We start from the raw sequence: 14,944 nt of genomic DNA, 5'->3' as shown, positions 1-14,944 counted from the left end.
AAATGACTTAAATGACGTTGGGGCGAGCCTGCACATTGTCAACACAGGTTATAAGTCATTATTAAACCCCCCCTCCCAGCCCCCAACAAATCAGACTAACCTGGTCTAGGCAAGGAGACTAGAAGTTATTTGCATTCCTCTTGTCAAAAGAAATCATATCCCCTTTCCTATGACTTTCCTTCTCTTTTATTAAGTTTAGTCGCAAAGGTATTTTATTGCAGGTTCTCCACTGGCACTGTTAAGTGCAATGGAGCTGCTAGAAACCAATTCCACTAAAATGTCCCAGGTGATTCTCCCTGGGCACTTAATCAGGGAGGAATATTACTTTTAAATAAGATTAGTCTTCAGCTCTCACTGTTTAACTTTAAGCTTTCCCCCTCCCTGCTGATGCCACCCAGTAAATACATCACATTGTTTTAGTGCGAGTTTCCTGCGACTGCCATACATATTGGAACACGCTCTCCTCTCCATACCCAGGGCTCTTGTCCCAGCAATATGTGTGGTGCCACTGATAAGCTCCAGAATATGTAAATTACTCCCTTTTACTTTATGAATAAACATCATTCTATTAAACACTGTCAGAAACCAAAGGTTGCCTGTAAATAGTGACCTGTTGGTTGCAGTACATAAGGAGAAACTTTTAAATCTTGAGGAGTGACATTTCAAAACTTTAATCATTTGCTCCAAATGTTCACCAAGTCTACTAGCATAAAATAGATCTGTGTTTGCTTCTTTATACTAGAAACATGCTGACAATAAATTCAGTTAATGAAATTAGGAACATATCTAAATCATTTAAAAAAGAAAAAAAAGAGATGCACTGTTCCTAAAGGTAAAGTCCCATTTAATTTGACATAAAATATTGTATAAGCATAATTTATTAAATAAGAAAGAGGGCAAAAAAGGGAATCAAAGTTCTAGAACAGTAGAATGCAATACTACTGTCAGACCTGCAGTCATCTGGTGTCCTTATTAGCTTGATTATCACTTGAACAATTTCCAGAGGTCTTCAGCTTTGAGAACTGACAAATCTGTGCTAAATTTTAAGGCTTAACAAAAAATTTTAGACTTAAGAAAAGTAACATTTTTACATTTCTTGTAACGAGACCTGAAAAGGTTTGGCTTCACTAACTCAATCATGGAAGTGTTGTACTTACAAAAAAAATTGAAAAATAAAAGGATTACAAGGCAACAGGTTTCAGTAAATGCTTCAGTCTGAAAAGTGATTTTTTTTTCTTATTACATTGTTACAAAGCTACATATTTAGTAAGAATGTCTAAGAAAAAACATTTCACTACCATCACAAAGGAACTCGTTTCCTAAGAATTCTAATCTGCAGTTTACCTTTATGCTTACGCACAAAACATTGATTAGTTTTAGACTTTTAACATGGAAAATAAGAAAGCTATTAGTCATGTGTAAGTGTAATGTAGGTAAAACACTGGGCATGTTCACTCCCTGGACAGCAGCTCAAGATATTAAGTTAGTACTGACATCATAAACAACAGCCTGATCTTTGATACAGCAGGACAAAAAGAATTTCATTCCTGCTAAACTGTAATTTGATCCTAATCTTATATTTCATGGCATACATGTTTCCAAACCATTAAAACAAGACTTAAAGTGCAGTTAAGGTTTTTAAAATGCATACAAAAACTCAAGTTAAAAATGAAAATACAAAAACACCAATGAACAACCAGACCATTACTTTATTGTAGATATACTCAGCTACAATTACAAAAAATAATAAAAGTATTTGTGATCCATAAGGTGCAGACCGCAAACCTCTGCAGCATGATTACAGTATGAATGAAATATTTAATGTCCCTTACAGACTGCTGCAGAATGTGATGGCCCATTATTCCCCATTTAATTCACTGTACAATGCATTGCATTCTTCAGCTCGCCTCTGAAATCAATTGATTTACAGTACAGTACTCCTGTAGTACTCACAGACTCACATGTGTAAATCTCATATTACTATTTAGTTTGTGACAAAACAGCTTGCTGCTGATATGAGTGCATTTGTTTTCAGGTAACATCTGATATATGGGTTTGATCTTTTAAATTTGTGAGGGTTTGTTTTTTAAAAAAAACCAACAGGATTTCTGTTACATAACTGAAACTTCTGGTAGCTCATGAATCACTTCTGTGCATCTTTTTTATTTAAGTGGAAGAAGTTAAACTGGATTGTTTTTAATTTAGTGGGCGATCTGGAAAGAAACTGCCTTACGAAGCATGATGTAAGTTACACCAGTAATAGTCTGACCATCAAAACAATATAACTGAACACTACTGGGCAAAAAAGTCCCGCACCATCAACATGCATGTGCAGGTTATTTGCAAATGTAAAGTTCTTGAAGAGAAAGGTGCAGGAAAGGTTTCAAGCCATGCATGTTGCCAACTTGAGTTTTAGGGGAATGTTACAGTTTGAAAAGTGAAATACTGTATTAAGGCAGGACATTACTTGATATACAATACAAATGTTTCACCCCAGATTGTACAGATCCCCTAGGTCTGTTCTACAGTGTATTTAACAGATACTATCCTGCAGGCACATTATGTCTTAAAGATTACCCTTAAAAATAAACAAAATAAAATCAGCAATTTAAACAGCAGCAAGGCCAAAACCACATGTTCCTCCTCTAAATATATCGGCAGATTTTTCTTTTTCTTGAAATGAGGTAAAGCGTGGTGCCCAAGTGCAATGCTTATTTGTGCTACATGTACAAAAACAAAACAATTATCTGCCTGTAAGAAAAAGATTTCAAAAGAAGTCTGCAGCATATAAAGGAGGACTACCTTACATCAAACATTTAAAAAGGTAAATAGACTTTTTTAAAAGCGTAAGAGGTTCATGCCAACAAAATTCAGCCTGGTTAATCGTGTTAATTCACTTAAATACAGTCCTTTTATTCAATGAAAAGAATTCACTAAGTGTGGCACCAAAAAGTGATTTCACATTCTTCAAAGTAATCCTCCAAAATATTTTTAAATTAATGTTTATGCCCAGCTTTCTAAGTTTGGGGGGGGGGGGGGGGGGAAGGGTTAAAGTGAAAAAATGCATACAGTGTGAAGTCTAGGATCTTAATGAACCCTTGGTGTTGTGATGCACACTGCAATGAGGTCACGTTAGAGAACATTACACAGCCGTTACAAGCGGCGATAGTGAAATTAAACATGTACACAATAACAGATACTCATTTTAAATACACCAGATTTCATGTAACAATGTATAGGGTCACTTAATTCATCTGCATAAGATAACCAGATTGCACCACATACAGGATAAAAACAAAATTAAACATTGATAATGGCTAAAAGAAATAATAAAACCAATGTTTTGGTATCATTGGCCTTACGATTTGACAACCTGAGGTTAATAGCACAGTTTACTAAGGTTTGTATGAAGAAACAGACTATACTCTCACCAGTACATCAGGGAATGGAAGGAGAAAAAGTGTAAGATCTTTCACGTGTGCACACAGCTGGATTTCCAAACGACAATACAAGATTGCGAACTTACAGTATTGTGTAGTAATTTTTGTTAAGCCAGTTAACCCAATAAAAACTATAAACCCACATGGCACATGGATATTGCAACTTTTTTTATTTAAGATCTATCAAGCTCTTGCAACACATTAGGAAATCAGAATTGCAAGATGTGTAACCGGGAGCTTTATACGTAAGACAAAAAAGGCACTGTTTTCATATCTTCTAGTTTAAAAATATATCAAATTGGTGCAGTTCATGGGAATGTTCATCTAGTGCAAAGTATAAATATGACAAGTTGCAGATTATCACAGTAAACACTGTATTGCATTATAACCATTAATATTTTTCAGGTTAAAGTCTTACTGAGGAATTAAGTATGCACATTTTAAAAGATATATTTGAATAAGACAGTTACTGTCATTGAAAAAAACAGCGCAAAGACGCTTTTGAGGTAGCAGCACGCTAACTTGAACTACTGATGTATCTGCAAAGAATGTACTGGTAGCTCAGTTTTTACATAGCAGATATTTAAGATGATATACTGACAAGTACAAAAATATTCCTTGTTAAGTTTTGATCTTACCCTTCTTGTTCATTGCAATATTACTCACATGCAAATTTAATTATCTAGCTCTGAATGAAAAAAACATGAAGACATTCTTAAAACACAGCTCAGATTAACCCCCATATTAAGATCCTCTAAGAAGGAAAAAAAGAAAAGTGAAAATCACAATGACTTCACACTTGCAAAATACTACATGGCCAGTTTTCTGGAAGCAAACGAGCTGAAATAATGCTGAAAACAAAAAAAAACAGTTCTCATATTGAAATTTAAATTTGCTTAACATAAAATTCAAAAAGCAATATTGCAGATACGGAATGCAATCTGTTTACTTTGACAAAACATTAAGTGACCCTTTTAAATTAGTTACAAAGATCATTTTCAAATTTTATCGCAAGAGAAAAAGCAATACAAACGAGCATCTACCTCAGGTTTATGTGCAGAGAATATACTCTCTCTCAGCCTCCCCTCAAAACTTCAAGCATAAATCAAAAGGGAAATATTAAACAAAATGCAGCTAACCTCTACTGATTTACTGCTGGCAGTAAGGATAACCAATCCAACAGATTTAAAGGTCAATTAAAGAGGTATTATAGTTACAGTGCAAAAAAAAGGAAAATAATTCAAGCTTAATACATAAAACATAGCACCAAAAAAAACAGAAAACAATGCATGCAAATAACTGAGGTATTCAAGTGAAGAGTGCCTAATGCTAGATAACTAAAACAAACATTTGGGCTGTAAGCCAAGAATCATAATCACAAATGATCTTAAACTAAGCAAAGACTGGTTTTCATCCCCTTGATCACAGAGTTATGAAAGTATACCTCACAAATGCAATTCTGTGGCATTGTGACAGTGGTAACTTTGGTAAGTGAAGTACAAATGCAATCTAGGAGAACTACAGTAAGAATCTTGTGTATGCAAAGAATGTAAAGGTGCTCCATTTCTTACAGAAGTGACCAATTTCTTATAAAATCTGCAGCATATTTCCCAGGTGATATGTCTTTTCTATTATTGTTAAATTTATCAAAACTAAACATCAGTCAATGGAGACATCTGATGCTCTCTTTCAGGACCATTCATTTAGAATGTAATTGTTCTTGGTATAAAAAACATTAAATGAAACCTAAGCATACATTTAATTCATCACATTGATATATTTTTCTATGTATATACTGGTAGCTGTATATGCAAATAGAATCCTGCAGGTAGTCTTATAATAAATGGCTACAAAAACAGGCATTCTGGAGTGTGATAAAAACAATTTATATTTCTGTGAACGGGAATGTAAAAATCCTATTTTTTTTATAGCAGAGAAACACACAAAGGTGAATCATTTTCAGGCTGGAGAAGACAAAAAGGTTCCAATCAGTCTTGGGTGTGTGTCTACTCCATATGCACTTCAATTGTCCAGCTGAACCTCAATGAAGTGGACTCTAGCAGTAAGTGCAATCGGGATTAAGAAAGCCATCTCAAGACTGAGATAACAGGGAATGAAGGACTATACTGGCACCCGCTCAAGCTTCTCCCCACCAGCTTGTCCACCACTATATCTTTAACCGCTTTAGAACTGGCACTAGTGCACAGACTGAGGAATTCAGAGTTTCTTTCCTTTCTTGTATATTGTTTTAAACTATATACAGACTAATAATTAAATGTTAAGCACAAGCTTCCTAACCCACTTACACGAAGCAGAGCTTTTTTTAAAAGAAAGTAAAACAGAACAAGACAGACCTGACCTTTTTTCTTTTTCTTAACACTTGCTAACATTATAAAGCACTCTTGTGATTAAACATAGCAGAAAAAAAGAAAAGATTGTGTTTGCGCAAAAAAACCATAATAGTTCCTTTTTTTCTTTACAAATGCTTACAGCTTTTTTTTTTACTTACTCGACTAAGTTATATTTCTACCTCTCAATAAAACCCATCGCCTTTTGCTCGCTTCTATTTTGTTGTTTCAGGAAGTGGGGAACGTTCCTGCTCAGCTGGTCTGAACCTGAGGTTGATTTGCCTTGAGACTCCGCAGGGCTCTCCTGGCAGCTGCTGATTTGGCGATCCTGTAGCTTCGGCCAACTCCTTTAAATTTTCCCTTTCCAACCACTTCCACAGTGACCCGGACTTTCCCATCATATGTCCTCTCAGCAGGGCTACAGAGGAAGCAACAGCAAAGCAAATGGAACACATTTCAAGATTTGTGAAGCAGAAAGAAATCCTTATCAAATTAAACTGGGGATGGGGAATAGAGGATCTGGCAGGTTCGCTTGCATTGATTCACGTCAGGAATAACACACTCAAGCCAAACAACACAATTCGTTATCCAGTAAAATTGTTAATATGAACAATATCACAAACTATCCTAAACTTTTTTTTTAAAAAAGGACAAGTGTTGTAAGAGTTTCCTCAAGAACACCGACATCTGCAGAAGAGATTTAAATGATTTTTTGGAAACACATTTTTGAACTGGAGCCTAGAGCTTGAAGATACTAAGACTGAGATGTATACACGCCCCACAGTATGAAAGTATTTAAATGGACAGCACAGGATTGAGAGTGGTACACTTGCATTATACCTCGGAAAGAAAATGTCCTTTCAAATGGCAGAAACACATTTAAGAACATCAAGGTTGCAAAAGAGAGGAGGCCACACGGCCCAACCTGCCCACCAGATAACAATTAGCTTATTGAACCCTGTATCTCATCCAGCCATTTCCTGAAGGAAGCCAAGCTCTATGTGTACACTTCAACCACATGGCGGGGCAGCTTGTTACACACTCCCCCTATGCATAGGGATATTTACTGGTAAGAAAATAAAGCTCTTCTTGACAGATCACAGCAACTATATCTATGTACCTTCTGTTGTTTTGAAGAAGAAAGCATTATCAGACAGAACAGAAAATATGTAAAATGTTAAAATAATTTTACGTTATGCTTAAAAAAAATAGATCAATATGATCTCTTGGGAACACATAACCAAAGATCTTGAGGCCCTACTTGGCTGATTATAAGCCAATTGTGATTGCTATCTCAAGGTGGTTGTAAGTTAAAAAGTGCCTTTTCTGTTTGCAGAGATGGAATAAGTACTGATTAAAATCTATGGATCACAATTTTATGGATCTATGGATCACACATTTTAGATTTATTTATATTCTGATTTATTACTCTGTTTGCTTTTGTTTATAAAACACTGCAGCTATTGAGTGCCAAAATTTTGCTGATTACTTAAACCCAACAGAAAACCTACCATACAGGATCATTAGCACTAACGAGAAGTACAATTTCAGAAACACCTGTGAATATCTCAGAATATTTCCTACATCTTTACTGCATCATTCTTCCAGATGGCCTGATTTAACTATGTTTTAAACTTGTGCCTTTTGTATCAGAATATCCACATAAATGAATGACCGTGGCACGAGAACTTAAGATAAACCACACATTTATTTGCCCTTAAAGTTATATGAGATAATCCTATTTATGAAATAATCAAATGTTCAAATTATAAGCACATTCTGTTTACATCAAGGGCCATAAAGTGCACTCTTATTTGATCTAGAGCACCCACCTGAATTTGGCAGTCTCCGGCTCCATTTCTAACAACTCACGCACAGGAGAACGAGGAACATTTGCTGAGAATTTTTCTAAAGACAAAAACATTTCACTTTAAAAAAAATGGGTTACTGAGGTACAAAAACACAATATTCAGAATATGATGTTTGATGTTTTATTACAGGTACACAGTTACTCAATATGACATTTTCTATTAATGGTGAATTGTAGCTTTCTGAAGACTGCTTGTCTAATGAACAGTGCGATTTCGTTCTTAACATCATCAAGTTTAATTGGGTTTAGTTTCTTACCTATCAGGGGCCTCATCATTGGATAGTACACTTGCCAAACTGTCTCCAAAGACATCCCACTATCCATGTAAATGGCACCAGCAAGTGACTCAAAGATATCACCCATTGCTTTTGGAACTTCAATGTCCTCTTCTTTTTCCTCATCTTCTTCAGATCGTCTGAGCTAAAGTTTGGAAAATGCAAAATGTAAACATCACATTTTGAAAAACTGCCTCCAACACGTCTACAGGGACATCAAGAAAAAACACTATTTACAGATTTTTACCATTTATTTTTAGTAGTCTCAAATGGTGTCCCTTAGGCATAACAAAAATTTGCTAGTAAAAAAAAAGAAGGTTCATTGCCAAGATAACAATTTCAAACAAATTAAATCCAACTGTATTTTACAACACTTGAAATCACAAAAATACAAAACAGATTTTATAATAACTGAATATCCTGCATTGAAGACACAGCTGTATGTTAATAAGAAGAAAAATCCATGAACACACTGTTTAATGAGATACATACACACAACTGAATTACCTATACCTGGAAGCCACTAAAAGACAAGCCCAAGATATTAAAATGCAAAAGTCTTGTTTCTAAGTTCTAAACTACAGTCACATGTTTGACGAAGCTGCCTATGCAGGACAAACCACTAACCTCAGAATCCATCCCTTGCATTTCATTTTTTTCAAGTTGAAACTGCACAAAGTCATCAATCACGTGGAACAGCTCTGGCGAGACGGCTTTGAAGTACTTATGGTAGTCGTACTTGACCGCCAGGGAAGCGAAGATGGTGTTGTTGACAAGGGCAGATCGCAGGTCAGTCAGCACTCCAGGAGAGTGCTGCCGCGGATCTTCATAAAGGTGCTTTGTAATGAGGTAGTCCAAAATTGCATCCCCAAGGAACTCCAGCCGCTGGTAACAATCTTTCAGACCAAGGACAAAATGGTAACTATCATTCAATGGCCTGAGAACAGTAGCAGTCACATAAAGAAATGTACTGGGTTTCTACATAGGACATTGCAGTCCTTCTATGAGAGCAACAGTTAAATTCCATCTTAAGCTTTCCCCCCCAATATTTAATACTTTTCTACCACTAGATGTCAGCACAGTCCAAAACAAAGACACCAGTTGCAAATAGTAAATCCTAACAATTAAAGGTAATAAGGAACAAGTAAAGGTTTATTCCATGCTGGAAAGAGAATAAACACAAGGTTGTGTTTCTTTTCTTCTCTTTTCAGCATGGAATAAACCTTTACTTGTTCCTTTGCAGCCTAACCATGCTGAGGCAGCTACCTAATTGAACTAATTAAAGGTGATGCCCATTTTAAAGAAATACGGCTTACACAGCACAACCTACAATGAAGTGGATGATGCCAACAGAGTAGAACAGAAGCAGCAGCCGTGTTTACCTGTGATGGTGTTGTAGTGGTAAGAAGCATGAGTGAAGGCTTGTAGAAGGTAGGCCTTGTTGTGAAAGGTGTAGTTGATCTTCTCTTCAAAGTTTTCAAAACCTGAAATCAGGTGGTTGAGGGTTCGTTCAGCATCTGGATGGTCAAACATGCATCTGGGTGGGATTTTCAGCCAACCATACTCCACGTCTTTAGTGTGATCCTTGCCAAGCTCAGCCTGAAGGCTGGTGTTGCTGATGTCTCTGCAAGCCTTCTTCTCCACAGGCAGTACTTTTAAACCTAGGGAGCACAGGAACAGCTGGGCGGCTCTCTCACCACAGCTGGTGAGATAGCAGCCCAGCAGGGCCTCCACACAGTCAGCGATGCTCTTGTCCGCGATGCACTGCTCAGTGTGCAGGTCGTAGGAGATGGATTGCTTGCCGGTGTCCACCCCACAGTTCTCTTCAGATGGATTCCAAAATCCCACCACAAAGTCATCCTCATCGCCGGCCTTGCTGGGGTCGAGGTAGCACATGGCATCCCATGAGCTGTAATCAAACTCATCTATATCGGAAGAGAACTGCACGTTTGCCAGAGAAGTCTTTTTGGGTGCTTTCCATTCATAGTTGGGCTCTGCAGGTGGGAAAGATGCAAGAGATATCTTCTTTCCAAAGGCTCCGGAACCAATCAGCATGTTATCAATGAATTTTATGTGCTCCTGGTAATATTCCAGATCATCCTCAACATTGACCTCATCTTTTGGCTCCTTCCACATCAGGTCATCATCATCTTCATCAACATCGTCAACACCCTCCTCCTCATCATCATAGTCTTCCTCAGACCTTCCGTTGGCTAATGGATTCTCTTTGTTCTAAAAAATAATTTTCGCAAGTTAAATCTGTAAAAATCTTTAACGCACATAAACAGAAGAGATTAAACTAGATTAATTATAAAGAGCGTGAACTGGACACATCCATGCTGCAATGATTTGGTTTAGCTTTCTAACACAATAAATAGGAGAGCTACATAACAGCTGTTCATAAAACTGCATAAATTACTACCACTGAAATAGGAATACAAAGCCCTTCCAAAGGAATTTATTCCAAAGGAATTTATTCCAAAGGAATAAAGCAATGCCCTCTTGTGGTAAAGGTTTGAAAATGCAAAATAAGGCAGTATTAACTTTTATAAAACACTTATGATGAAAACAAAATCTAGAAACTGCAATACAAGACTGAAGTCTGGAAATAATCGGTCATGGTATAAAATACTACTAAAAAAGGCTCTTAATTTTGTAATGTCACAGTTGTAAAATTCACTGTGGTTTAACACAAGTTTGCACTTCTATACACAGTTATATACTGTAAGTGCTTTCCTCTAATATAGACAAGCAATGCATCTGCTGTGTTATGAGTGTATATTCATTCTTCATCACAGACACTAACAGATATAAATTAATGGAAACACTCTAGTCTAATTGTAACATAACGGACTTAGTGTTTAGCTTTATTGTGAGCTTTAGCTCTGCCTACCTCTTCTGAATCCCACTTGTCTGTACTGCTTTTGTCTTGATTCACCACATATCCAGGAGGAAGCCAGTTCACAGGTGGATCAAAAATTGAAACCACCATTCGACTAGGGAGGCCCTTCTTCTTCCCAAGGCGGTACAGATTGCAATTACTAACCTGAAAAAACACACAAAAAAGTTGTGTATATAAGTTGTAATTTACACTCACAGGTATTTTAAACAACTATGCTCATCTTTCCAACACCTATTCTAGCTTATTCCACATCAAAAGAGGAATCAAAGCCAACAAACAAGTGTGAGATACTAAAAATTTCACCAGTTGTTGGCAACGCACCTCTGCTGCTTATAAATGTAAAGAACCCACACGATCGAATTACAGCACCTTACTTCTTAACTGAACTGTACTTCTCTTTCAGTGCAAAAAACTTTAGTGACCCAGAAACAGCATCAGGTTCTTTAACAGATAGACAGCAATGTATTTTTCAGTGGTTTTCCTGAACAGCATTAACCTGGAACATTTACTTAAAGCACTTGGCCAAAGATATCCAGCATTCCCAAATCTATTTAAACCCCTGGTTTATAAGATATGATATATATGAGGTGCCTCAGGAGAAGGACTGCTCTTAATGGCAGTCACCAACCCTGGAAGTAAGCTTGCAGACAGAAGCTGAATCACCACTCTACCATCAGTAAAGGAGTTTAATACAGATAGAGTACACAAGGGACAACTACTATTGATCTGGAAATCCAATATCCAAATTGATTTTCAGCACAATTAAATCAAAAGCGGTACATTTATTTAGATTTGACCGGCAGACCTTATCCTGCAAAACCTTGACAAGTTCAGAATGAGAAGTCGTTGAATTTGGCTCTTAATTCTGTTTCAGTTAAGCTCAGCCACAACTTGACTTTTTTAAAATGACAACCTGAATATCTGCCACAGCACTACAAAACAGTTAAAAGTCTTCCTGTCAAGGAAGAAGACAACAGTCTGAAATTTCCCTGTCATGACACAATTCTGTTGCACATAATTTATATGCTAACATGTTTAATAAGTATTTAATTACCAGTGAAACCTGCTGCCTGTCTTTTGAGAGATACTGTTCCGCTTTTGTTTCTAAGGCAGAGAGGTTCAGCACTGTACCTCACCTTTTTGCTTCTCATGTAGGAAAGACGGCCTTCATGAGCGTCAGGATAGGTACAAAACAAGTAGGTGGTAATTGCATGCTTAAGGAAGGAGTCTCCTAGCATCTCCAGCCGCTCCAGATTGAACCCATCGCTGGCGTTCGAAAGGGTCAAGGCCTGTAAAATGAGACCAGGGTTTGGGCCAAGGGTTTTGGGGGAGTCGCTGCAGACAGGGCTGGTAGCAAGTTTTGAAACGTGTGAAGCATCTGATAAAGGTGCTGCTGAGGAACTGGCTGTTGCAGTCACTGCCACTGCCAGGCAACCGTCTGAGGTAGATTTTATAGCATGTCCATCAAATTTATTACTCCCTGGAGTACATTCAACGCTGGGCATGGGCTGGTTCTCAATGCTCCGTGAGTTCGGCATGGGAACTGAGGTAGTTGATTGCAAAGGTATGTCACTCTTGCAGGAGTTCAGTGGATGACATTGGCAATTGCTGCCTCCACTAAGGTCATTAGCAGTGCCATTCATGAGGTTCTCAGCACAAAGACAGTTCCTGCTAGCTCTGCTCCTTTGTGAGGGGTTGGGTGCATGTAGCTTATCAGGTGACTTCTCAACAGGTGTGGTGCAGTTCACAGACGGCTGAGTCCCCCTCGGTGGTGAGGAGTCTTCTAGTTTAGCACCTTGATGTGCAGCATTTTCAGGGGCTACAGTTCTGCTGTGCTTACAGTAATTTTCACTTTCTTCTATGCAAGAGCTGGGACTTGAGATGAAAGCCTTGCTGTCTATAGATTTCTTCCATCCAAAATCCAAGTTAGGGTACCTGAGACAAATTAAACACAAACACGTTACTGCTATTCAGAGACTGAAGTTAAGGACAAGCTGATTTTGCTTTAGCAGTTTAGATAACACAGCATGGCTGGAAAACCAAAGGAAGCTGCAGACCTAAACTCTGGAGGCAGAGCTTTGACCCCAACACCTGCATCACTGGCTGTCTGGGCTCGGAGCTCCTCTGCAGTTAGAAGGCAGTGTAGACGATAGAGGATGCTGGGCAGACAGACTGCTTTTCTCCACAAGGAAGCTGGAATGGGGTGAATGGCGCAAAGCTCAGGAACTAAAATCTGAAAAATGTGCAAAAGAATATGTCCATTTCACGTTTTATCTGAAGTTAAAAAACATACATATAAGGATCTACATGCAATTCTCGGCAGCAAATTTAATAACTGTGATGATCAGTTGAATGAAACGTCCCAATGGCAGACTACCCACCTGTTTATTTTGCAGGCTTTCCCATTTTGCTTTTCTCTTCTCAGCACTGCTCAAAGGAAGGGCTTTACCTTTTTGATTAAGGTGTCGTGGGGTTAAAAGGTTCAATCTAAAGAGAAAGGATAGCAAAAGATATCGTGCATTTAAATTTCTGTTCTATTTAAATAAACAAGAAAATCCAAAAGCCTTCATGCAACCATTTCTACATCAAAGTTTTCCTTTTCTTTAACTGCATACCTTGAGGATGTATGATCTACATCCAGAAGAGGCTGGTTTAAGTTGGACAGATCAAGGTTGTACTTGGTTTTGTAGTACTCGGCAAAAGTTTCATACTCCGGAGATGGAAATTTACTCAAGGGTGTAAGATCAGTGTAGACATCTGCTACATAGAAACGATGAGGCTGGTCAAAATTGCGATACCTGATAGCAGGAAAAGAGAGAAAACATGCATATGATTCTTTTATTAAATTTAGACACCCAATGGCACTTGGTTTTAAAACAAGACCAATTTGCTTCATTACTCTACTCTCCTCCCTGCTTTACTAAAAATTTCACCAGTGCCATTGACACCCAATGGCACTTGGTTTTAAAACAAGATCAATTTGCTTCATTACTCTACTCTCCTGCTGCTTATAAATGTAAAGAACCCACAAGATATGCTGATATGTGGTGAGTGTTCTGGTGCACTATGGCTGCTGTCGTATCATCCAGGTGGATGCTGCATATTGGTGGTGGTGGAGGGGAGTCCCCATTACCTGTAAAGCACTTTGAGTGGAGTGTCCAGAAAAGCACTATATACTGTAAGTGAAAGCAATTATTATTATTTGTTTAAGTTAAATACAATACAGAGAAAGAAGGTTCAAACAGGCCCTTTGACATGGGAAGTAATTCCCCACAATGATGGTATTTATTTTGAGTCACCAAATGTGTCTAGGTTGAATGGCTACGAACACCACAACCATGCATGGGGAACAAGGATGAGTCTGCCTTCACTTCCATAGACTAGCCCACCTTCAAGCCACTTGTCTTCTGACACGTAAGAGGAAACACAGCCCCATGCAGTAAATTCAGCTCAGGTGCATCCCTCACCACCCTAATCCCACGCTGCCCCGCTGGGAATCCTGGTCCCAGGCTGCAAGCAAGGCAACCCTCGAAGCCTGGATCACAGAGCTCAGCCTCCAGTTGGCAAAGCAAATTTACCAGCTGAGCCACTCCCACTGACCTCAGGGGCCTTGTATTCTCCCGTGAAGGGAGGCTAGCTTTTGATGTAGAGCAACTCGCAGCTGTCTGAGGAAGCTCTGTATGGCTCAGCTGGAAAGTGCCAGCCTGATCCCAGCAGGGCATAGGCAGTTTGCCTTCTCAAACAGAGGAGAACTTCGCTATACCTAAAAACCAGAGAAATCAAGGCCATCGGGGTTCCTGGGCAATTGCAACACTAAACGTCATTTTCATGGACTGAATAAGCCAAACTGGAAAAAACAGATTTTCTATACATTCGGCCTACCTTGGAATGATAACTGCGTCTTGGTAGTCCTCCAGTCTGAAAGTGAAAGGGTTCTGCTTTGTGTACTGTGTGCTAGGAATGCCAATACGTGCTTCAGAGTTTTCAATATCTTCCATGAACTTGAAGTCCAAGTCCAAAGTGTTAGAGTCATCAACTGATGGAAAAAACACAAAATTCAAAACTTACTAAAAATGTGCATCAGGTAACCAGCTAATATATACCATTCT

General features: G+C 38.2%; 1 protein-coding gene across 4 annotated transcripts in view; it reads right to left on the bottom strand.

The window, feature by feature from the left end:
• Positions 1-1,689: 1,689 nt before the first annotated feature.
• dicer1 (dicer 1, ribonuclease type III) overlaps positions 1,690-14,944 on the bottom strand; it is a 31,531-nt gene continuing 18,276 nt past the window's right edge. For all 4 annotated transcript variants that reach the window (XM_088647383.1, XM_088647385.1, XM_088647384.1 and 1 more), the window contains 11 exons: positions 14,718-14,871; positions 13,451-13,633; positions 13,217-13,322; positions 12,893-13,068; positions 11,972-12,770; positions 10,827-10,979; positions 9,316-10,165; positions 8,561-8,829; positions 7,916-8,078; positions 7,621-7,696; positions 1,690-6,206 (listed from right to left, as the gene is read on the bottom strand). In XM_088647383.1, coding sequence (XP_088503509.1) covers positions 6,041-6,206; positions 7,621-7,696; positions 7,916-8,078; positions 8,561-8,829; positions 9,316-10,165; positions 10,827-10,979; positions 11,972-12,770; positions 12,893-13,068; positions 13,217-13,322; positions 13,451-13,633; positions 14,718-14,871 — 3,095 coding nt within the window. In that variant the 3' untranslated portion in view covers positions 1,690-6,040. The remainder of the gene's footprint in view (positions 6,207-7,620; positions 7,697-7,915; positions 8,079-8,560; positions 8,830-9,315; positions 10,166-10,826; positions 10,980-11,971; positions 12,771-12,892; positions 13,069-13,216; positions 13,323-13,450; positions 13,634-14,717; positions 14,872-14,944) is intronic.

This window comes from Lepisosteus platostomus, chromosome 10 (assembly GCF_059453375.1).
Source record: "Lepisosteus platostomus isolate fLepPlt1 chromosome 10, fLepPlt1.hap1, whole genome shotgun sequence".
Classification (NCBI taxonomy): Eukaryota; Metazoa; Chordata; class Actinopteri; order Semionotiformes; family Lepisosteidae; genus Lepisosteus; species Lepisosteus platostomus.
The sequence above is the reverse complement of the archived record's forward strand: the minus strand, read 5'-3'. Positions and strand labels throughout refer to the sequence as shown.